Raw genomic sequence first — 23,966 nt, forward strand, 5'->3', positions numbered from 1 at the left:
CGCAACCAATCCTCTGTTATCAAGGTCATGTTAGGATCTCTTTCCCAATCTTGCTTAATCTTAAGTAAAGGATAATTGTACTGTTGTAATAGTAAATTATAAATTTTCCCAATAAAACCTTTCACTAAAGGATTCATTTTTAAAATAATATCTAACAGGTCAGAATCTTTTATATATGGAAAATTACTTAAATATTGTAAGAAATGTCTGACGTGAAGATATTGCTATTGCACTTCCATAATGAGAGACAAACAGAAAGGTGAGATTCTCAGGATAACACCAAAATCAGTGTTTAACAAGTTCACAAGGTAGCAGAGAACTCCTGCTTCCAATACTGACCGTAAAGGTCTTCAGGGTGTGATGAATATCTTTTAAAGCTAGAAATGTACTGCTACATCTTCACTAGTGACTATAATCCTGACAGCAGAGTACAGAACTGAAGGTGTGCTATACCATTTTGATACATTCAATGGCTACTTTATTAAACCATAAGACCATAGACAAAGGAGCAGAAGTCGGCCGTTCGGCCCATTGAGTCTGCTCCGCCATTTTATCATGAGCTGATCCATTCTCCCATTTAGTCCCACTCGCCTGCCTTCTCACCATAACCTTTGATGCCCTGGCTACTCAGATACCTATCAATCTCTGCCTTAAATACACCCAATGACGGCCTCCACTGCTGCCCATGGCAACAAATTCCATAGATTCACCACCCTCTGACTAAAAAAATTTCTTCACATTTCTGTTCTGAATGGGCGCCCTTCAATCCTTAAGTCATGCCCTCTCGTACTAGACTCCCCCATCATGGGAAACAACTTTGTCACATCCACTCTGTCCATGCCTTTCAACATTTGAAATGTTTCTATGAGGTCTCCCCTCATTCTTCTAAACTCCAAGGAATACAGTCCAACAGCGGACAAACGTTCCTCATATGTTAAACCTCTCATTCCCGGAATCATTCTAGTGAATCTTCTCCTTACCCTCTCCAACGTCAGCACATCCTTTCTTAAATAAGGAGACCAAAACTGCCCACGGTACTCTAAGTGAGGCCTCACCAGCGCTTTATAGAGCCTCAACATCACATCCCTGCTCCTATACTCTATTCCTCTAGAAATGAATGCCAACATTGCATTCGCCTTCTTCACCACCGACTCAACCTGGAGGTTAACCTTAAGGGTATCCTGTACGAGGACTCCCAAGTCCCGTTGCATCTCAGAACTTTGAATTCTCTCCCCATTTAAGTAATAGTCTGCCCGTTTATTTCTTCTGCCAAAGTGCATAACCATACACTTTCCAACATTGTATTTCATTTGCCACTTCTTTGCCCATTCTTCCAATCTATCCAAGTCTCTCTGCAGACTCTCTGTTTCCTCAGCACTACCGGCCCCTCCACCTATCTTCGTATCGTCAGTAAACTTAGCCACAAAGCCATCTATTCCATAATCCAAATCGTTGATGTACAATGTAAAAAGAAGCGGCCCCAACATGGACCCCTGTGGAAAACCACTGGTAACCGGCAGCCAACCACAATAAGATCCCTTTATTCCCACTCTCTATTTCCTGCCAAACAGCCAACGCTCTATCCATGTATGTAACTTTCCCGTAATTCCATGGGCTCTCATCTTGTTAAGTAGCCTCATGTGTGGCACCTTGTCAAAGGCCTTCTGAAAATCCAAATATACAACATCTACTGCATCTCCTGTACACCTGCATATCTAATCAGCCAATCATGTGGCAGCAACTCAATGCATAAAAACATGCAGACGTGGTCAGGAAGTTCAGTTGTTGTTCAGACCAAACATCAGAATGGGGAAGAAATGTGATCTAAGTGACTTTGACTGTGGAATGACTGTTGATGCCAGACGGGGTGGTTTGAGTATCTCAGACACTGCTGACCCCCTGGGATTTTCACGCACAAAAGTCTCTAGTGGTTACAGAGAACGTGCAAAAATCAAAAAGCATCCTGTGAGTGGCAGTTCTGTGGGCAAAATTGCCTTGTTAATGAGAGAAGAATGGTCAGACTGGTTCAAGCTGACGGGAAGGCGACAGTAACTCAAGTAACCACATGTTACGACAGTGGTGTGCAGAAGAGCATCTCTGAATACACAACATGTCGAAGCTTGAAGTGGATGGGCTACAGCAGCAGAAGACCATGAACATACACTCAGCACCCATTTTATTATGTACAGTGGGTAACTAACAAAGTGGCCACTGAATGTATATAATGTATAGGATGAAATAGACCATAAGGCCATAAAACCATAAGATATAGCAGCAGAAGTAGGCCATTCAGCCCATCGAGTCTGCTCCGCCATTCAATCATGGGCTGATCCAATTCTTCCAGTCATCCCCACTCCCCTGTCTTCTTCCCATACTTGTCTCATCTCAGTTATGTTCATCATATCACAGCAGGTTTAATCAGGTGGCCATGACCTGGGTTTTTAGTTAGACACACAGCATGGTATCAAGGCCTTCCAGCTCAACAAACACGTGCTGCCCAACCACACCCAGTGGCCTACTAACCTCGATGTCTTTGGGATCTTAGGAAGCCGGAATGCCCAGAGGAATCCAACATGGGGAGAACGTGCAAACTCCTAGCAGGCAGCTAACCACCATGTTACCATACAACCCAGTTTATCGCCTCAGTCTGAAAGTGGTTAACATACGAGGAGTGTCAAATGGCTCTAGGCCTGTACTCGCTGGAATGAAGGAGAATCTCATTGAAACTGGTCAAATATTGAAAGTCCCAGATAGAGAGGATGTGGAGAGGATGTTTTCCGTGGCGAGGGAGCCGCGGATCAGAAGGCACATCCTCAGAATAGACAGACATCCATCTGGATTTGGGATGAGGAGGAATTTCTTTAGCCAGAGTGGTAAATCTGTGGAATTCATTGCCACAGCCGACTATGCAGGCCAAATTATTCAGTGTATTTAAAAACAAACAAGAGAAAATCTGCAGATGCTGGAAATCCAAGCAACACACACAAAATGCTGGAAGAACTCAGCAGGCAAGACAGCATCTGTGGAAAAGAGTAAAGTCAACGTTTTGGGCCGAGGCCCTTCTCAGCCCGAAACATTGACCGTACTCTTTTCCATAAATGCTACCTGGCCTGCTGAGTTCCTCCGGCATTTTGTCTGTGTTGAGTGTATTTAAAGTGGAGTTTGGTAGGCTCTTGATTAGTCAGGGCGTCGATGGTTATGGGGAGAAGGCAGGAAAATGGGGTTGAGAGAGAAAGATATCAGCTATGATGGAATGGTGGAGAAGACTCGATGGGCTGAATGGCCTGATTCTGTTCTTATGCTTCTTGCTCAATGGCTCGTCAGTGTGTTTCTCCCTCTTCTTCCTATTCAGACTTTCAAGACTCCTTGGGTTAGTGAGAACTGGACTTGCATCTTACCTAAAAAACTGATTCATATCTCCAAAAATGTATCTATTTGCTCAGTTACAGGAAAATACAAAAGGAAATACTCATAAGGATGAGGCAGAATACTGGTCTAGATGGCCCGAAGGGCCTGCTTTCATGTTGTTGTGCTCTACGAGTCTATAAGTCATTACGCAGTTCTTTCAGCATCTGTGGCTTTGACAAATTTCTATAGATACACAGTGGAGACTGTCTTAACTGGAGATTATTCTAAATGTACTTCCAGCATTCTGTGTGGTTTGCTTTGGATCTCCAGCATCTATAGAATTTCTCACTGGCTGCCTCACAGCCGGTTGGGAACACACCAATGCCCGAGAGTGGAAAATCTGATAAGCAGTAGTGGACATGGCCCAGCTCATCACATTCTCTGCCGTAGTGCTCTAAAGTAGTGGACACCTCTGTAACTCCCTCTGCAACCGGATCCTCGGCTTCCTAACCAGAAGACCACAATTTACAGGTTGAGTCTGTGGTAAGGAAGGCAAATGCAGTGTTGGTATTTATTTCAAGGGGAATAGAATATAAAAGCAAGGATATAATGCTGAGGCTTTATAAGACACTAGTCAGGCTGCACTTAGAGTATTGTCAACAGTTCTCGACCACTTATCTCAGAAAGGATCGGAGAAACTCCAGAGGAGGTTCATGAGGATGATTCTGGGAATGAAGGGGTTAACATATGAGGAGCGTTTGGCAGCTTTGGGCCTGTACTCACTGGAATTTAGAAGAATGCATGGGGATCTCATTGAAACCTATCGAACGTTGAAAGGACCAGATAGGGTGGATGTGGAGAGGATGTTTCCTTTGGTGGGGGTGTCCAGAACTAGAAGGTGTTGCCTCAAAATTGAGCGGCAACTCTTTGGTACAGAGGTAAGGATGAACTGTTTTAGCCAGAGAGCAGTAAATGTGTGGAATGCTCTGCCACAGACTTAGGTGGAGGCCAAGTCCGTGGGTATATTTAAGGAGGAAGTTCATAGTTTCTTGATCGGTCAGGGCATCAAAGGATATGGCGAGAAGGCAGGTGTATGAGATTGAGTGAGATCCGGGATCAGCCATGATGGAATGGCGGAGCAGACTCGATGGGCTGCCAAACGCTCCTCATATGTTAACCCCTTCATTCCCAGAATCATCCTTGTGAACCTCCTCTGGACTCTCTCCAATGACAACACATCCTTTCTGAGATATGGGGCCCAAAACTGTTGACAATACTCCAAGTGTGGCTTGACTACTGTCTTATAAAGGCTCAGCATTATCTCCTTGCTTTTATACTCTATTCCCCTTGAAATAAATACCAACTTACGTTTGCCTTCTTTACCACAGACTCAAGCTGTAAATTAACCTGGGAATCTTACACGAGGACTCCTAAGTCCCTCTGCATCTCTGATGTTTGAACCTTCTCCCCATTTAGATAATAGCCTGCAGTATTGTTCCTTTTACTAAAATGCATGATCATACATTTCCCAACACTATATTCCATCTGTCACTTTTTGCCGTTTCTTTCAATTTGTCTAAGTCCTGCTGCAATCGCATTGCTTCCTCAGCACTACCTACCCCTCCACCTATCTTCATATCATCCGCAAACTTTGTCTCAAGGCCATCAATTCCACTATCCAAGTCATTGATTAACAATGTAAAGAGCTGCAGTCCCAATACTGATTCTTAGCCATTCCTCTATCCATGCCAGTATCTTTCCTGTAATGCCATGGGAATTTATCTTGTTAAGCAGCCCGCGTGTGTGGCACCTTATCAAATGTCTTCTGAAAATCCAAGTAAATGACATCCACTGCATCGTCTTTATCCACTCTGCTTGTTACTCCTCAAAAACTCTAATAAATTTGTCAGGCAAGTTTTCCCTTTACAGAAACCATGCTGACTTTGACTTATTTTATCATTAGTCTCTAAGTACCTCGAACCTCATCCTTAATAATGGACTCCAACACTCTCCCACCACTGAGGTTAGGCTAACTGGTCTATAATTTCCTTTCTTTTGCCTTCCTCCCTTCTTAAAGAGTGGAGAGACATCTGCAATTTTTCAGTCCTCTGAAACCAAGCCAGAATCAAGTGATTCTTGAAAGATCATGACCAATGCGTCTGTTATCTCTTCATCAACCTCTCTCAGGACTCAGATGTAGTCCATCTGCTCCAGGCGACTGACCCACTTTAAGACCTTTGAGCTTTCCTCGCACTTCTTCCCTTGTAATAGCAATGGCACTCACTCCTGCTCCCTGACACTCACGGACCTCTGGCACACTGCTAGTGTCTTCCACAGTGAAGACTGATGCAAAGTACTTATTCAGTTCATCTGCCATTATTTTCTCCCCATTACTACCTCACCAGCATCATTTTCCAGTGGTCCAATATCAACTTCCACCTCCCTTTTACTCCTTATACAATAGTATGCTGCTTTATATTATTTGCTAATTTTCCCTCATATTTCATCATTTCCCTTCTTATGGCTTCTACAGCTGTCTTTTTTTGGGTTTTAAAAGCTTCTCAATCATCCAACTTCCCACTCACATTTGCTACCTTATATGCCCTTTCCTTGGCTTTTATGCAGTCCTTAACTTCCTTTGTCAGCCACGTTTGCCTACCCCTGCCATTTGACAACTTCTTCCTTGTGGGACATACCTATCCTACGGCTTGTGAACTATTCCCAGAAACTTCAGCCATCTCTGTTCAGTCGTCATCCCCGCCAGTATCCTCCAGTCCTCCTGGGCAAGCTCCTCTCTCATGCCTCTGTAATTCCCTTTATTCCATTGCGATACTGATACATGTGAGTTATGCTTCTCCCTCTCAAAATGCAGTATGAATTCAAACATATTATGATCACCGCCTCCTAAGAGTTCCTTTGCATTAAGATCCCGAATAAGATCTGGGTTATTACACAACACCCAATCTATGATAGCCTTTCCCCAAGTAGGATCAAACACAAGCTGCTCTAAAAATCCATCTCATAGGCATTCAACAAATTCCCTCTCTCGCGATCTGACCCCAACCTGATTTTCCCAACCCCCTTGCATATTGAGGTCCCCCATTACAATTGTGACATTACCCTTATTCCAGCTGCCTTTGCAATCTGAACCCCATATCTTTCTACTATTTGGAGGCTTATATATGATTCCCATAATGTTTTTTCACCCTTGCAGTTTCTTAACTCCACCCACAAAGATTCAACATTCTCTGACCCTATATCACCTCTATTCTAAAGATATAATTCCATCTCTTACCAGCAGAGCCACACCACTGCCTATGTCTTCTGCCTGTCCTTTCAATACAAAGTATATCCTTTGATGTTAAACTCCTGCGCACTCAGCGATTCGGGAACAGCTTCTTCCTCTCTGTCATTCAATATCCAAATGGACATTGAATTCATGAACATCACCACTCTTTGAAAAATTCTGATTTTCCACAACTCTTCCACACGTGCTAGCGAGGGCAAGAATAGTAGGATCAGGCAGATGAATGCGTGGCTGAGAGACTGGTGCTGGGGGCAGGGCTTCAGATTCTTGGATCATTGGGATTTCGTCTGGGGGAAGTATGACCTGTTCAAAAAGGACAGGTTACACCTGAACCCGAAGGGGACCAATATCCTGGCAGGAAGGTTTAATAGAGCTGTTAGGGAGGGTTTAAACTAATTTGGCAGGGGGATGGGAACTGGAATGACAGAGTGGAGGAAGGGGAAAACAGAAATAAATCCAAGATAGTGAGCAGTAAAGATGTCAGGAAAGACAAGCAGGTGATGGGGCAAATTTACAGCCATTGGGATGAGTTGCAGTGCAATAAAGTTGTAGTGCAATCAAAGCAAAAAGTACTAAATACTGGTCTTAAGGTGTTGTACTTAAATGCACGCAGCATAAGGAATAAGTTGGATGATCTTGTCGTACAGCTACAGATTGGCAGGTATGATGTTGTAGCCATCACTGAGACCTGGCTAAAGGATGCATGTCTCTGGGAGCTGAACGTCCAAGGATACACGGTGTATCGGAAGGATAAGTAGGTAGGCAGAGAGGGTGGTGTGGCTTTATTAGTAAGAAATGATATTAATCAGTAGAAAGAGGTGATATAGGATTGGAAGGTGCAGAGTCTTCATGGGTTGAACTAAAAAATTTCAGGGGTAAAAGGACCCTGATGGCAGTTATATACAGGCCTCCAAACAGCTGCAGTGAAGTGGACTACAAATTACAACAGGAAATAGAAAAGGCTTGTCAGAAGGGCAGTGTTATGATAATTGTGGGGGATTTTAACGTGCGAGTGGATTGGGAAAATTAAGTCGGCACTGGATCTCCAGAGAGAGAATTTGTAGAATGTCTGCGAGATGGCTTTTCAGAACAGCTTGTTGTTGAGCCCACTAGGGGATCGGCTGTACTGGATTGGGTATTGTGTAATGAACCGGAGGTGATTAGAGGGATTGAGGTGAAGGAACCCTTAGGAGACAGTGAGCATAACATGATTGAGTTCACTGTGAAATTTGACAAAGAGAAGCCGAAATTCCATGTATCAGTATTTCAGTGGAGTAAAGGAAATTACAGTGGCATGAGAGAGGAATTGGCCAAAGTTGACTGGAAAGGGACACTAGTGGGAAGGACGGCAGAGAGCAGTGGCTGGAGTTTATGCGAGAAGTGAGGAAGGTGCAAGACAGATATATTCCAAAAAAGAAGAAATTTTTGAATGGAAAAAGGATGCAATCGTGGCTGACAAGAGAAGTCAAAGCCAAAGTTAAAGCAAAGGAGAGGGCATACGATGAAGCAAAAATTAGTTGGAAGTCAGAGAATTGGGAAGTTTTTAAAAGCTAACAAAAGGAAACTAAGAAGATCATTAAGACGGAAAAGGTGAACTATGAAAGGAAGCTAGCAAATAATATCGAAGAGGATATTAAAAGCTTTTTCAAGTATATAAAGAGTAAAAGACAGGTGAGAGTAGATACAGAACTGATAGAAAATGATGCTGGAGAAATTGTAATGGGAGATAAGGAGATGGTGGAGGAACTGAACGAGTATTTTGCATCAGTCTTCACTGAGGAAGACATCAGCAGTATACCGGATACTCAAGGGTGGCAGGGAAGAGAAGTGTGCACAGTCACAATTACAACATAGAAAGTACTCAGGAAGCTGAATAGTCTAAAGGTAGATAAATCTCCTGGTCCAGATGGAATGCACCCTCATGTTCTGAAGGAAGTAGCTGTGGAGATTGCGGAGGCATTAGCAATGATCTTTCAAAAGCCGATAGATTCTGGCATGGTTCCGGAGGACTGGAAGATTGCACATGTCACTCCGCTATTTAAGAAGGCGGCAAGGAAGGAAAAAAGAAATTATAGACCTGTTTGCTTGATATCAGTGGTTGGGAAGTTGTTGGAGTCGATTGTCAAGGCTGAGGTTACGGAGGCATATGACAAGATAGGCAGAACTCAGCATGGTTTCCTTAAAGGAAAATCCTGCCTGACAAACCTATTACAATTTTTTGAGGAAATTACAAGTAGGCTAGACAAGGGCAATGCAGTGGATGTTGTATATTTGGATTTTCAGAAGGCCTTTGACAAGGTGCCACACATGAGGCTGCTTGACAAGAGCCCATGGAATTACGGGAAAGTTACATACGTGGATAGAGTGTTGGCTGATTGGCAGGAAACAGAGCGTGGGAATTAAGGGATCCTATTCTGGTTGGCTGCCAGTTACCAGTGGTGTTCCACAGGGGTCCGTGTTGGGGCCGCTTTTTTTTACTTTTTACATCAACGATTTGGATTATAGAATCGATGGCTTTGTGGCTTAGTTTGCTGATGATACAAAGATAGGTGGAGGGGCCGGTAGTGCTGAGGAAACAGAGAGTCTGCAGAGAGACTTGGATAGATTGGAAAAATGGGCAAAGAAGTGGCAAATGAAATACTATGTTAGAAAGTGTATGGTTATGCACCTTGGCAGAAGAAATAAACGGACAGACTATTATTTAAATGGGGAGAGAATTCAAAGTTCCGAGATGCAACGGGACTTGGGAGTCCTCGTGCAGGATACCCTTAAGGTTAACCTCCAGGTTGAGTCGGTGGTGAAGAAGGCGAATGCAATGTTGGCATTCATTTCTAGAGGAATAGAGTATAGGAGCATGGATGAGATGTTGAGGCTCCATAAAGCGCTGGTAAAACCTCATTTAGAGTACTGTGGGCAGTTTTGGTCTCCTTATTTAAGAAAGGATGTGCTGATGTTGGAGAGGGTAAGGAGAAGATTCACTAGAATGATTCCGGGAATGAGAGGGTTAACATATGAGGAACGTTTGTCCGCTCTTGGACTGTATTCCTTGGAGTTCAGAAGAATGAGGGGAGACCTCATAGAAACATTTCGAATGTTGAAAGGCATGGACAGAGTGGATGTGGCAAAGTTGTTTCCCATGATGGTGGAGTCTAGTACGAGAGGGCATGACTTAAGGATTGAAGGGTGCCCATTCAGAACAGAAATGCAAAGAAATTTTTTTTGGCAAAGGGTGGTGAATCTATGGAATTTGTTGCCACGGGTGGCAGTGGAGGCCAAGTCATTCGGTGTATTTAAGGCAGAGATTGATAGGTATCTGAGTAGCCAGGGCACCAAAGGTTATGGTGAGAAGGCGGGGGAGTGGGACTAAATGGGAGAATGGATCAGCTCATGATAAAATGGCAGAGCAGACACGATGGGCCAAATGGCTGACTTCTGCTCCTTTGTCTTATGGTCTTAAGGTCTAACTTACAGTACCTTAATTTAACTATTTTATATAGATACAGTATATATCGTTTATCATGTATTGCATTGTACTGCAGCTGCAAAGTTTATAAATTTTATGGCATATGCTCGTGAATTTAAAGCTGATTCTGATTCTGAAATGGACAAGTCTATCACATCCTGTGCTGTTGTGCTCCATGACTGTGAGTCTGTGAGTCTGAACGGTGAGTGTGTGAATTAATGCAGGAGGGCAACAATCACAGGACACAGATTTTCTCTTCAACGGGAGTTCAGTGAGGCCCCCTCAATGATCTCTGCCGCCCCCGACCCCTGACTCTTCGACCACATGCTCACCCAGACTCGCTACCACACCCACACCTTCTAGCTACTCTCCTTCTCTCCCCAGCTTCTTATTCTGTCATCCTCCCCTTCCCTTTCCAGTCCTGATGGAGGTCCTTGGCCCACAATGTCAACTGTTCATTCCTCTCCGTAGATGCTGCCTGACCTGTTAAGTTCCTCCAGCATTTCTGTGTGTGTTGTTATAGTGTAATGTCCTTTTTCAGACTCAATGGACCAAAAGGCCCAAGGCCTTGATGGACTGAATGGCCTATTTCTGCTCCTATATATGGTTGTATTGTCTGTTCCTTTCAGTCCAGATGAAAGAATGTCTCACAGCCTCACTGATGCTATCCCTCTGCTTGCAAAACTAGTAAGAACCAGATTTGTACCTTATCTAAAATACTGATGGATACCTCCAGAAAGGTGTCTACTTGCTCAATTACAGGTAAGTACCAAACAGAATATCATAAGCTAGTGATGAACGGTTGCAGGAAGATCACAAGTGGCAAAACATCAAGGTTACTCGCCAAGGGCACATAGTGAAACAGGTAGTAAAGCTTCAGCTCACCATCTGAAGTTGTTGAACCATTTCTTCCCGATACGCCAGCTCTCGCTTCATTTGGTCCTGGAAGTTATCTGATGAACAGGTAGACAGAAAATGCAAAATCATGGTTCAGATACACCCCGGACTCATGCACATGATTGTAATAACCTCTCCATGTTTGCTACATCACAAGTCTTGGTTCTAATCATAATGTATCATTTCTTAATGCATGCATTACTAAATGACAATAAAAGAGGACTACGTCTTCATAATCTAATCCCATAAAACCATATTGTCCATCATTTCTTCCATTCAACATTTGAAAATATATCCTTACGCACAAAAAAACTAAAACCTATCATTCTCTACTCAGTGGCCACTTTATTAAGTAAAACTGCTCATTAATGCAAATATCTAATCAGCCAATTATCTAGCAGCAACTCAATGCATAAAAGCACGCAGACATGGTCAAGAGGTTCAGTTGTTCAGACCAAACATCAGAATGGGGAAGAAATATGATCTAAGTGACTTTGACTGTGGAATGATTGCTGGTGCCAGATGGGGTGGGTTGAGTATCTCAGAAATTGCTGATCTCCTGGGATTTTCACGCATAACAGTCTCTAGAATTTACAGAGAATAGTTTGAAAATCAAAAAAAAGTGAGTGGCAGTTCTGTGGGTGAAAATGCCTTGTTACTGAGAGAGTTCAGAGAAGAATGGCCAGACTGGTTCAAGCTGACAGGTAGGCAACAGTAACTCAAACAACCACACATTACAACAGTGGTGTGCAAAAGAGCATCTCTGAATGCACAACATGTCGAACCTTGAAGTGGATGGGCTACAGCAGCAGAAGACCATGAACATACGCCCGGTGGCCACTTTATTGGGTACAGGAGATATCTGCCATGTGGCCACTGAGTGTATTTCTACGCCTTTCAAATACTATGACATGCCTATCATTACACAGAAACAGTAGACATTGCAACCCTATTACCAACGCTGATCATGCATGGGTGGGCACCACGGTGTGTACAATTGCAGGAAACAGCTGAGAAACACATTTTCAGAAGGGAACACATGTTATTTCAGTACAAAGGAAATGTACAAAGGTGTTGCAGGGACTTGAGGACCTGAGTTATAGGAAAGATTGAAAAGGTTCGGACTTTATTCTCTGGAGTGTGGAACAAGGAGAGATGTAAGGTCTGGGAATACAGATCCATAATTCATTGAAAGTGGTGTCACAGGTAGATAGGGTCATAAACGAAGCTTTTGCCATTTTGGGCTTCATCAATCCATGTATTCAGTACAGGATTTGGGATGTTTTGTTGCAATTGTATAAGGCACTGATGAGGCCTAATTTAGAGTATTATGTGCAGTTCCGGTCACCTACAGGAAAGATATACTGTAAGTAAGATTAAAGCAGTGTTGAGAAAATTCACTAGGATGTTGCTGGGGCTTGATGACCTGAGTTACAGGGAACAGTTGAATAAGTTAGGACTTTATTACCTCAAGTGAAGGACAATAAGGGGAGATTTGATAGAGGTAGACAAAATTATGAGAGGTACAGATAGGGTAAAGATAAGCACGCTTTTCCCACTGGGGTTGGGTGAAGCTAGAGCTACAGACCATGGGTTAGGGGTGAAAGGTGAAATATTTAAGGGGAACATGAGGGGAAATTTCTTCACTCAGAGGGTGGTGCGAGTGTGGAATGAGCTGCTAGCGGAATGGCGGATATAGGTTCAATGTCAACATTTAGATAGGTACGTGGATGAGAGGGGTATGGAAGGTTATGGTCCAGGCGCAGGTTGATGGGATTAGAACGGTCTCTTTCCGTGCTGTAGTGCTCTATAACCCTGTGACTCTACCAATGTACATTTTTAATGTATGTGTCACAGTTATATAATGAGTTGGACTGCAGTATTCCGCCTAGTCCAGACCCCTGTGAAACAACCCAACTTAACACACTAAACCGAATGCAAGAGAAGGGAAAAGAATCATTTCTTACTGACAACAGTGAAAGGTGCGTTACCCTTTAACGCCTGGAACTCTTGCTCTAACCTCCGCCTCAGATCGATCTGTTCCAACAAAACTTTCTGAAGTTCTTCTAGACAAAATAAACATAAATTTGATGTAACGATAAGTAAAAGAACCAGAACCGCTGAGGTTCAGTAACAGCTTCATCCCCCAGGCTGTTAGGTTGGTTAACACTCCACTCCCCACTCCCCACACCCCCACACCCCTCACCCTACTTCCCACACCCCGCTCTCCAGCTCAGAGACACACTCTCATCCTGCACTGGTCACGTTCGATCTTTTATCGGTGCTGTGTCACGTTTATATGACCGCTCGCTTATTATAATAGTGTCAGTAACTATTGTCTTATTGTCTTACATAAATATGCAGCTCACACCAGATGGTGCAGTGCTCCCACCATACCAGACAATGATGCAGCCAGTTAGAATGCCCTCCATGGTGCATCTGTGGAAATTTGCAAGTGTCTTTGGTGACATACCAAATCTCCTCAAACTCCTATTGAAGTATAGCTGCTGGTGTGCCTTGTTTGCAATTGCATCAGTATGTTGGGCCCAGGGTAGATCCGCAGAGATGTTGACACCCAGGAACTGGAAACTGCTCATTCTTTCTACTTCTGATTCCCGAGTAGGGAATGTTGTGTGTGTTCCTTCACCTTACCTTTCCTGAAGTCCACAATCAATCCCTTGGTCTTACTGACGTTGAGTGAAAGATTGTTGCTGTGACACCACTCATCCAACTCATCTGCCTTGCTCCTGTACGCCTCCTTGTTCACATCAGAAATCCTGCCTACAATAGTTGTGTTGTTGGCAAATTTGTGGATGGTGTTTGAGCTGTGTCTAGCTCCAGAGTGGCGAGTGTGTTGTAGAATACTGGGCTGAAGACACATGCTTGAGGAGCACCACTGTTGATTGTCAGTGAGGTGGAGACATTGTCTCTGATCTGCACAGATTGCGGTCTCTTGGTGAGGAAGTCAAAGATGCAGTTGCAGAGGGAGATACAGAGGCCCGGGTTTTGGAGCTTGTTCATTAGACTGTGCTGAATGCTGAACTGGAGTCAATACACACCAGCCTGCCATGAGTATTACTATTGTCCGGGTGATCCAAGGCCAAGTGGAGAGCCGTGTGTGTGTGCTTTCAGAATCAGAATCAGCTTTAATATCACTGCCATATCTTGTGAAATTTGTTGGTTTGCTGCAGCAGGACATTGTAATATATAATTATAATAATCTATGAATTACAATAAGAAATATACTTTTAAAAATTTAATTAAACTGGTGGAAAAAGAGAGCAAAAAAACTCTGCACCTTTGCCCTAGAGGAAAAGTGTTTCTTTAAGCTGTATAAATGTATGGTTGAATGAGAATAAACACGAACTTGAAGTTCAAGTTTATTGTCATCTGCCTGTACACATGTACAACTGAGTGAACCAATGTTTCTCCACACAAATCATAGATATTACACAGCACATAAACTGAAATATTCCCATAAATAAGTTAATAAAAATATAATTCAAAGTGTATGTAGTGTGCTGCATAGGTAAACAGTAAACAGCTGTAAACATGATATTGTCTGTTGTTGATATCAATTTTGCACAACCATCCCCATCTTCCCACCAATCAGAAGCTGTCATTGTAATTCGCAAACGTACGCTTCGAACGTAATAAATAGGAGGTCAATCCTTTTCCTCTGCAGATTTATCTTTTGCATTTTCTATTCTCTCTGCTCTTTGCAAATGCATTAGGTGTTCATACATTTGCTCAGCGGATGTAAGATAGGTCAGTCACAGCTGCTATACATCTCACCACTTCCTTCATTCCTACCTAAACCTTCAGGCCATGAACCCCTAACCTTTGATTCCCTTCTTAGTTGTCACCAATATCTGCCTGATGTCTTTAATTTTGCTTACACCTCTGGTGTCAGTGCAGGTTCAGGTTTCGTAGTTCTCACCAACAGGTCTGCACAGTTAGCTCTCGCCCATAGCAAATTAAAACGGTCAAACATAGGAGCAGAATTAGGCCATTCAGCCCATTGAGTCAGCTCCAGCATTTCATCATGGCTCATTTACTATCCCTCTCAACCCCATTCTCCTGCCTTCCCCCTGTAACCTTTGACACCCTGATTATTGAAGAATTTATCAACCTCCACTGTTAAAAACAATTTTAATTTATCCCAATAATTAACCAAGTTATCTAGACAATTCTGTGATTGAGTACTTTGCAACTCTGGGACACTGTGATTACCGTTGGACAATGGGTTCTAGTGGAAACATTAGTGGGACACATGGCCGTTCTCAATGACGGAATATTTTTTGCATCAGGATGGTAAACTTCAAATGAACTCCCAGCAAATATTCCCTAATGATATAGATATTTAGGGAATATTTACAACATGGTTGCATCACAGCCTGGTATGGAAACACCAAAATGCCCTTGAACAGAAAAATCTAAAAAGTAGTGGATATGGCCTTGACCTTCATAGGTAAGACCCTCCCACTACTGAGCACACCTACATGGAGTATTGTTGCTGGAAAGCAGCATCCATCATCAGGGACTCCCACCATCCGACCATGATTGCTTCTCACTGCTGCCATCAGGAAGGAGGTACAGGAGCCTCAGTTCTCACACCACCAGGTTCAGGAACAGTTATTATCCCTCAACCATCAGGATCTTGAACCGGAGGGGATAACTTCACTCACCACAACACTGAACTGTTCCCTCAACCTATGGACTCACTTTCAAGGGCTCTTCATCTCATGATCTTGACATTTATTGCTTGTTAGTTATTATTATTTGCTTTATTTTTGTATTTGCACAGTTTCTTATCTTTTGCTCACTGGTTGTTTGTCCATCCTGTACAGTCCTTCACTGATTCTGTTGTGTTTCTTGTATTTACAAGGAAATGAATCTCGGGGTTGTATATGGTGACATATATGTACCTTGATAATACATTTACTTTGAACTTTGACATAACCTGTGACACAGCAATCCCTGGCAATTACATCTGGTATTGATACAGGGTATTACACACACTATAAAATGCAGGATATTCTTAGATAAATACTATGTGCGTGTGTGTGTGTGTGTGTGTGTGTGTGTGTGTGTGTGTGTGTGTGTGTGTGTGTGTGTGTGTGTGTGTGTGTGTGTGTATGTGTGTGTGTGTGAGATCACACATTTATTGGACATCTTTACCTTTCTCCATATTTGCCACATCTGTTTTGATTGAAACTCGAGCTGTCGTTTCTTGTTCGTGGTCAACTGTCAAATAAACACATAACACATAGCCTGGGAACTTTTTCTAAAACAAGAAATAAACAGATAACGCTGAAAATACTCTGCAGATCGGGCGGCGTCCGGGATGAACAGAGAAACAGAGTCTAAGTTTCTGACGTAAGGATTTTGCCGAGGGATCTTCAACCGGAAATTTAACCGTTTAACAGAGACCGCTTCTCTCCCGTTTTAAAAGTCAGATTTCCAGCATCTGCGGGATCTTATTTTATTCGGTTTGCAAACCAAGGTCGCACTTTTTGGAATGTGAGGCTTAAAACCGAAATTGCGTTTTTTTTTAAACATCCGTCTGGTAGAACTGTTCCATTAAAGCGTTAATTGCGTTTATCCACTCGCAGGTGTAAAATAAAATAGATATCCTACATGATCAATTTATCAAGTAAACCGCTGTTTTAAATAAAATGGGTTGTGATGCGGATATGTGAGCGACTCCTCCCCCTAATAAGAGCAAAAAGCTTGTGTATTTTTTTTTGTGTGATCATTCTGAACCCTCGATTCTTTCATCTGACAGGCAAATTTGCAGACATTGCCCCGGGACAGCAGCCTCGTTTGACAGTCAATTAACCGTGAATCGACAATGCCAAACGAGTTTGCATTACATAAATGGCAAATTAGATTCTTTTTTTCTTTCTCCCCTACAACAGATACCTCCCCGGCTCAGTGGCATCAGAACTTCTAATCACGTCCTTTGCTGTCTTAGGTAAAGCCCTTGGCGACATTTAGCAATACGAAAAGGTGGATTCATTTAATTTGTTTAAGATAATAAAGGGGTTTTTGTAATGTACTGTATGCGAGGCTCATTATGAAGTAGATGATATGAATGTTGATGGCTGTCATAAAATACCTTTATTATCTCTGCTGACAAATAGTAAAATCCAACGAGCTTCGTATAACAATTCTTCTGAAGGAGACGATTATGACATTATTTTACTTATTGTAAAATATTACTTTCTTAAGGGTGTTCATTTGATTTTCTTCTTTTCAATCTATTCTAATGTACCGTTGGTATGCGCGGCGTTATAATTACATCTGATGATCCGGCGATTTCGCTTGTCCTTATTGTAAACTCGGATCAATTTAGTTAATCTCGGTTCGTTTGCAATCTTATCCTTTGAGCATCGTAAAACCATAAGACCATAGTAGCAGAATTAGGCCATTCAGCCCATCGAGTCTGCGGCACCATTCCATCATGGCTGATTTATTATCCCACTCAACGCCATTCTCCCGCCTTCTGCACGTAACCTTGGACGCCCTGACTAATCAAGAACCTATAAATCTCTGCTTTAAATATACCCAATGGCTTGGCCTCCACGACCGTCTGTGGCAATGAATCCCATAGATTTACTACCCTCAGGCTAAAGAAATTCCTCCTCATCTCTGTTCTGAATGGATGTCCCTCCATTCTGTCCTCTGGTCCTAGACTCCCCCAGCAAAGGAAACATCCTCTCCACATCCACTCTATCTGTGTCCTCTAGTCCTAGACTCCCCCACTATAGGATACATCCTCCCCACATCTGTGCCCTCTGGTCTTGGACTCCCCCAGCAAAGGAAACATCTTCTCCACGTCCACTCTATCTGTGTCCTCTGATCCTAGACTCCCCCACTATAGGAAACATCCTCTCCACATCCAGTCTATCTATGCCCTCTGGTCCTGGACTCCCCCAGCAAAGAAGACATCCTCTCCACATCCACTCTATCTGTGTCCTCTGATCCTAGACTCCCCCACTATAGGAAACATCCTCTCCACATCCAGTCTATCTGTGTCCTCTGGTCCTGGACTCCCCCAGCAAAGAAGACATCCTCCCCACGTCCACTCTATCGATATCTTTCAATATTCGTTATTTTATCGTTCTCAGTATTCCTTTTGAATTTGATATTTGCAGAACAATTTCGGGAATTTATTACCCCTTAGTTGTTTTAACATGAAATCTAGTTATTGCCTGGTCTCACTCACCTCTCGGTTCCCGCCAGAATCCTAGCCCCGGGCTGTCGGGTTCGTCCGCAACAGCGTCTTGATGTTTCGTCTCATCTGGAACACGGAGTAAACGTTAACATAGCGCAGAGACGGAAATAAAGGGGTGAGAAGAATTAACCACTTAAACAAGACTAGATCGAAAACGAAACCTAGGGGAAGTTCAAAGTCTATTTATCATCAAAGCACACGCTTGTCATCATATACAACCCCGAAGCTCGTTTTCTTGCGGGCATTCAGGGTTAATACAAGAAACACAATAGAATCAATGAAAAGCCGCACGTCACAAGACGGACAAATAATTTTCCGACACAGTCGGGGTTGCTGATTCTGAAGTAAAATAGGAACAGAGATGCTGATAAAGAACAGAGAACGCTAAAAACATGGAGACGCAAATTAATATAAAGAATTTTTGATTAAACTTTCGTTCCACGCTTCCGCTTTGAAAATGGAACAAGATGTTTCGCTGTTCCAAGGTTTCAGAATCAGGTTTAATATCACTGACATTTGTCCTGAAATATGATGTTCTGCGGCAGCACTCCAATGCAATACATAAAAATAAAAAACTATTCTACAATCAGAAATATATATTAAAATTAAGTAGTGCAGAATAATAATAAAAAACTACATTACAATAAGAAATCCACATATTTAAATTAAATTAAGTTACAAAGAGAGCATGTAATTTTCATGATTTATTTAAACAAACTATTCTTCACTTACTAGGAAAATTGCCTTCGCTCTTTTTCGAAAAGAGTGAATGTTTTTTGCCCCCATTTTTAAGTGCCTGCTGCGAAATAACCAAACGAAAGGAGTATTAGCCTGGTCTGAAACTGACAGAACGCCACGGTTAATTAGACAGGAAATCGTGGCGTTAACCTCTCTCTGTTCGTTGCAGTTGCAGCGAAGACGACACTAATGAATAATTATTAAAATTCCCAGGAAAGAGATAACATATACCTTTTGCAAAAGGCAAATTAAACGGACACGATCTGTGCAGTCACAGATACTACACAGTGAATCGAGTTGTGGAATAGAATTTGGATTTCTTGGAGATGATCGTCGTTCGCCGCACCTCTCGTGTATATTTTAAAACCATAAGGCATAGGAGTAGAACTAGTTCAGTCGAGCCATCACGGCTGATTTATTATCCTTCGCAACCCCACTTCTCTGCCTTCTCCCCGTAATCTTTGACGTCCTGACTAATCAAAAACCTCATCAACCTCTGCTTTAAATATACTGAATGGCCTGGCCTCCAAAGCCGTCTACGGCAATGAATTCCAGATTCACCTCCATCTGGCTAAAGAGGTTTCTCCTCATCTTTACTCGAAATGAACGCCCCTCTACTCTGAGGCTGTGCCCTCGAGACCGAGACTCCCCTCACTATTTTAGCCCAAAGCCGTGTTCAAGTAATAACGAGGTAAATAGATGAAATTTGATATTTACATCTTTGTAACTCGGCTCCTCCAATGGCGTTGGGTCGCAGGGTGTGGAGGCCCTTTTATTGGCTGGGTCTTTAGTCGCCTCCGTGGCTGCCTCTAATTTGGAGGTGGGAGAAGTGGTCTTGTCCTTGCTGTCTGCGGCCCGGCTGTCCTGTTGTAGACCGCTCTGGGGGAAATGGCCGGGGCCGGGGGCGGTGGCGCCCTCCTGCCCGTCCCCAGAGAGCTTGCTGGTCTCCACGTCCACCTCCGGTTCCTCCTCGCTCTCCACGCTGTCGCTGTGGTAACTGCAGCTGGTTCCCGGGGAAGGGTGTCGCTCCGACCCGAAGTCCTCCGGGTTGCCGGGCAGTTTGGTTTTGACCACGGGCCTGAAGGCCGACAGGTAGTTCTGCTTCCTGGCCGTGAATGTAGACACGTCTAACAGTTTCACCCTGCCACTGTCGGCCGCCAGCCTATGTTCTGGCGTGCCGCGATGGCTTAAGCTATCGCCATCAAACAAGCTGTCCCTGGGACTCGCCAGGCCCCCACCTTCGTTCTGGTCGGAGAGATCAAGGAAAGCTTGCCTCAAATTCGGGGAATCTCCGGCTGATGTGATCGAGCTGGGCTGGGGCTGGAGGTAGGTTGGCACCGGGATGCCGCCGGCCGCCCTCGGGGGCCAGAACATACAGAGCGGCGGATAAAAGGCGTCCTTTCTACCGGGCCAAAGAAGGCCCGAAAGCCCGTTTGGCTTCTGCCCGCCGGAGAGAGCATCTCCGTCCTCCTTCTTCTGACACAGGCCAAAGGCAGGGAATGTATAAGGGCTGGGGAAGAGGGAGGCCGCCGGGAATTTCTGCAGCATCCCAAATCCTTTGCTGGGGACCGGGATCACTGGATAACTCCGCAGGGCTTTCCGCGAGGAGATGCCGCTTCTCTCTTCGTCGTCCTCGGTGAACCTGGTCCTCTTTTGGGAGAGATCCGGGGACATCATGTGAGTGATCACGCTGCTGACCGCCTTCTCCGAGCCCAGGGCGCCGCAGTGTCCGGGCAAAGCTCTCTTCCGGCTGCCCCCGTTAAACATGGCTTTAACGTCTTCCCAGGCGTAGGTCAGGTCTTGCGGGGGGCTTTTATCGGTCAGCTTAAGGTGCCGCCTCCACGAGTTGAAGTTGGCCGCGTCGGGCTGGGTGTACTTGGCGTCTGGTGTGCGGTGAGAGTGGAAGATGAACTTGTTTGGGGAGAAGTACATATTGCAATAGGAGCACTTGATGCACTTGGCCCTAGAACTGTTATAACGGGCGGGGACGAAGCTACCCCTACTGCCCCAAGCACACTCATGGCTGACATCAAAGGCGAAGTTATCGGGGAGTTTCGGGGGCCTGTTCTCACCTAGAAAGGACTTGCACAGTCTCTCGGCCTCCCTCTTGGTGATCATCCCGCATCTCCTCGACGAGATGGGCATGGCGCCGGCCCTGCGCAGGATCTCCAATTGGACGGGCGTGCACTGGACGCAGGTTATCCCCAGGGCCACCCGCCGGTTGTGGATCTCGTTGTAGCTGTAGTTCTTCAGCAGCGTGTTGGAGATCTGGGCCAAGCACAGCCTCTCTTGGTTGTCGATGATGAGCGACACGATAGGCACCCCGTACAGTATGACCTGCCCCACTTGGTTGGGTTTCATGGGCATGTGAGGGGACCTCTGCTGGCTTAGCGGATCTTGCTCAAAGGAACCGGCCGGACCTGTGAGTGCAACTTCCGTGGATCCAGGCAGGGGCGTAGAGGTGTTTTCCATAGTGGCGACGATGATCAACCAGAGCCTCTCCTTGTACCTGCGATAACAGAACATCATTAACACAGAACCGCGACCGTCTCAGCTTGCGGTTACATCAATATTACAACACACCTTGTAATAGGTAGCATCGATCATAGTGTGGCTCCTGGCGAAGGTACTTAACACAACGAGCGACTCAATGCAGACGCGTTGCTAACAAAATTGCAACATCTTTTTATATTAATCAATATTTTGTATCGGCTTGTCAAGAACTGATAAATAGTTTTCTGATCTAATGTAATCTCATCATTATTATTATTAATGTTTCATAAATTACCAAACATAAAAAGTGATCTTAACACAAAACGTCTCCGTTTCTCGTCCGATTCATTAATTAAAAGAGGCAGGAACTCGTTCCGATTCGACACAGCGCATCCCGTCTCCAAATGATGACCGGCGCGATCGTTTTTTTTTAAACAGCCCCTTTAAGGACACGGATAGTCATAAGCAAATGATCGCCGCAAGGAAGCGAGTCGGCGCTCACACTTAATGAGAGAACCGCGCTGCGAGGTAGCCGGTGAATCGAAAAGGGCGACGTGTCCACTTGGAGGGTCCGGAAGCTGGAAGCGAAAGGTGCCGCAGAAGGGAAGGTACCGAGACAGCAGATCTGAGAGGGGGAGAGAGGAGGGAGGAGAAAGAGTGAGTGAGAGAGAGAGAGAGAGAGAAAGAACGATAGAGATAAATAGAGAGACGGAGAGATAGACAGGTAGAGACAGATAACAAAAATACATTTGTAGAGTTTACAAGGAAATAAAGCGGAGTGCAGGAAATGGATTGGCGATAATATGGTGGTTACTTGGCCTGATGGGTTCATAATCAAACATAACGAACAGAAAATAGAAACCCCGTTTTCTCCTTCCAGTTAGATTCATTAACCATTTACTATTTACAATTAGTATACATATTATATTTTTAAATACACGTTACCTTCGTTAAAAATATGCAGATTGCCTGTCACACGAACATCGTGGCCTCAGCTGCGATTGCCCCCGACCTCCCTTTAACCCCGCTCACGCCTTTGCAAATCCTGGCGTGTTCGGCCGCTGTTTCGAGGCGCATCCCCGAAGCGGCGGCAGTCGGGGGGCTGTTGTGGACCGTGCGGGAGCGAAGAGTTTAAAGCGTTGCAGGGAGCGCCTCGGCTGAGTGTTTCAGTATGAACTCTCAGTCCTGCCGCCCAACAGCAATTATCACAGCTGCTAACGTCACTCCCTGACTGACACTGGATAAATGGTCTTTGCAAGTACCTAATAAATTCACAGACTCCCAAACGTCAGGCTTCAGGCTACGGAGTTTACCTTTACAACGTTCCATACAGCACAGAAACACCCAATTGAGTTCAGTTTACTTAACACCTTCTCCATATCATTAGAAGGCCAACTCGGATTATTAAAGTATAACCAATATGAAATCTACACCCATTAGCCGAGAATTATCTCAACCGTGCGATAAATAACGCGCGTTGTTATATATTATACACATTATAATTTACCCTCATTATGGACAGTAATTTGAATGCGTTTGCCCTGCATGTCAAGATCGTCTTTATCTTTTCGTGTTTATTTACAAGAAATACGCGCTTTTACGAAACTAATTTGAAAAATTATAGGCGAAAATATCAGACCTCAATCATCTGATGCCGAGACCAGGACACTATAACATTTAGCGAGGCAGAGTAAACCGACTTAGACACGTTTCTTATCGCGTTTGGACTGAAATACTGCAGTTTATACTCGATATTTAACAACCTTCGTAAATATATATTGCCATAAAAGATTGGGAACTCTCCTTCTCCGTAGCATGCTCGTCCGTACATTCGTCCCAGTTATTTAATGGCATTTAGTGCGCGGTACTGTATAAGGTATGTTACAGTGAAGAGATAGATTGTACATTTTACATTTGCTGTTATCGCAAAACAGTACTATATATTACGCTCATTGCGGACATTAATTTATTTGCATTTTTCTTAAATGTCAAGGTTTTCTTTATCTATCTAACCATCTGTCAGTCTGTCTGTCTAGCTATCTCAAGATTCAAGATTCTTTAATGTCATTTCCAGGACACAAGTGTAAAGGAGAATTAAATAATTGTTACTCTGGATCCGATGTAGCCCAAAAGAAACCACAACAAGAGAAAGAACACAATAATAATAATAAAAGACACAATAAATATAAGATAATTTATACACACAGATTGATTGTATGTCCATAAAGTGACGCTCGGCACAGGAGTGTCCGTACATACGGTGACTCTGACAGGAAATGATAAAGTCGTGGCGCTAGATGGACGGACGGACAGATAGACAGATGTTGTCCTGTGATAGGACTTGTTTAACCAACGTGAAAGCCTTTGGGTAAGTGGAGAGTTTAGATACACGTTCGTTTTGAGTTAGTTCCCCAATAGGTACAAACAATGTTCTGGACTTTAGTAGCTCTTTTATAGCCGCGAACGGTCAAGAACACCAC

The 23,966-nt window shown here is 43.9% G+C and overlaps 1 protein-coding gene across 1 annotated transcript in view; it reads right to left on the reverse strand.

Moving 5' to 3' along the window:
- Positions 1–22,494, reverse strand: part of skor2 (SKI family transcriptional corepressor 2) — a 53,935-nt gene extending 31,441 nt beyond the window's left edge. The window contains exons 1-7 of the mRNA XM_072252111.1: positions 22,432–22,494; positions 19,711–21,502; positions 18,988–19,054; positions 18,247–18,321; positions 16,197–16,262; positions 13,007–13,081; positions 11,004–11,071 (exon numbers count right to left, since the gene is read on the reverse strand). Of these exons, the coding sequence (XP_072108212.1) occupies positions 11,004–11,071; positions 13,007–13,081; positions 16,197–16,262; positions 18,247–18,321; positions 18,988–19,054; positions 19,711–21,465 (2,106 nt within the window). The 5' untranslated portion in view covers positions 21,466–21,502; positions 22,432–22,494. The remainder of the gene's footprint in view (positions 1–11,003; positions 11,072–13,006; positions 13,082–16,196; positions 16,263–18,246; positions 18,322–18,987; positions 19,055–19,710; positions 21,503–22,431) is intronic.
- Positions 22,495–23,966: the final 1,472 nt, after the last annotated feature.

Source organism: Mobula birostris, chromosome 3, assembly GCF_030028105.1.
Source record: "Mobula birostris isolate sMobBir1 chromosome 3, sMobBir1.hap1, whole genome shotgun sequence".
NCBI classification, from domain to species: domain Eukaryota; kingdom Metazoa; phylum Chordata; class Chondrichthyes; order Myliobatiformes; family Myliobatidae; genus Mobula; species Mobula birostris.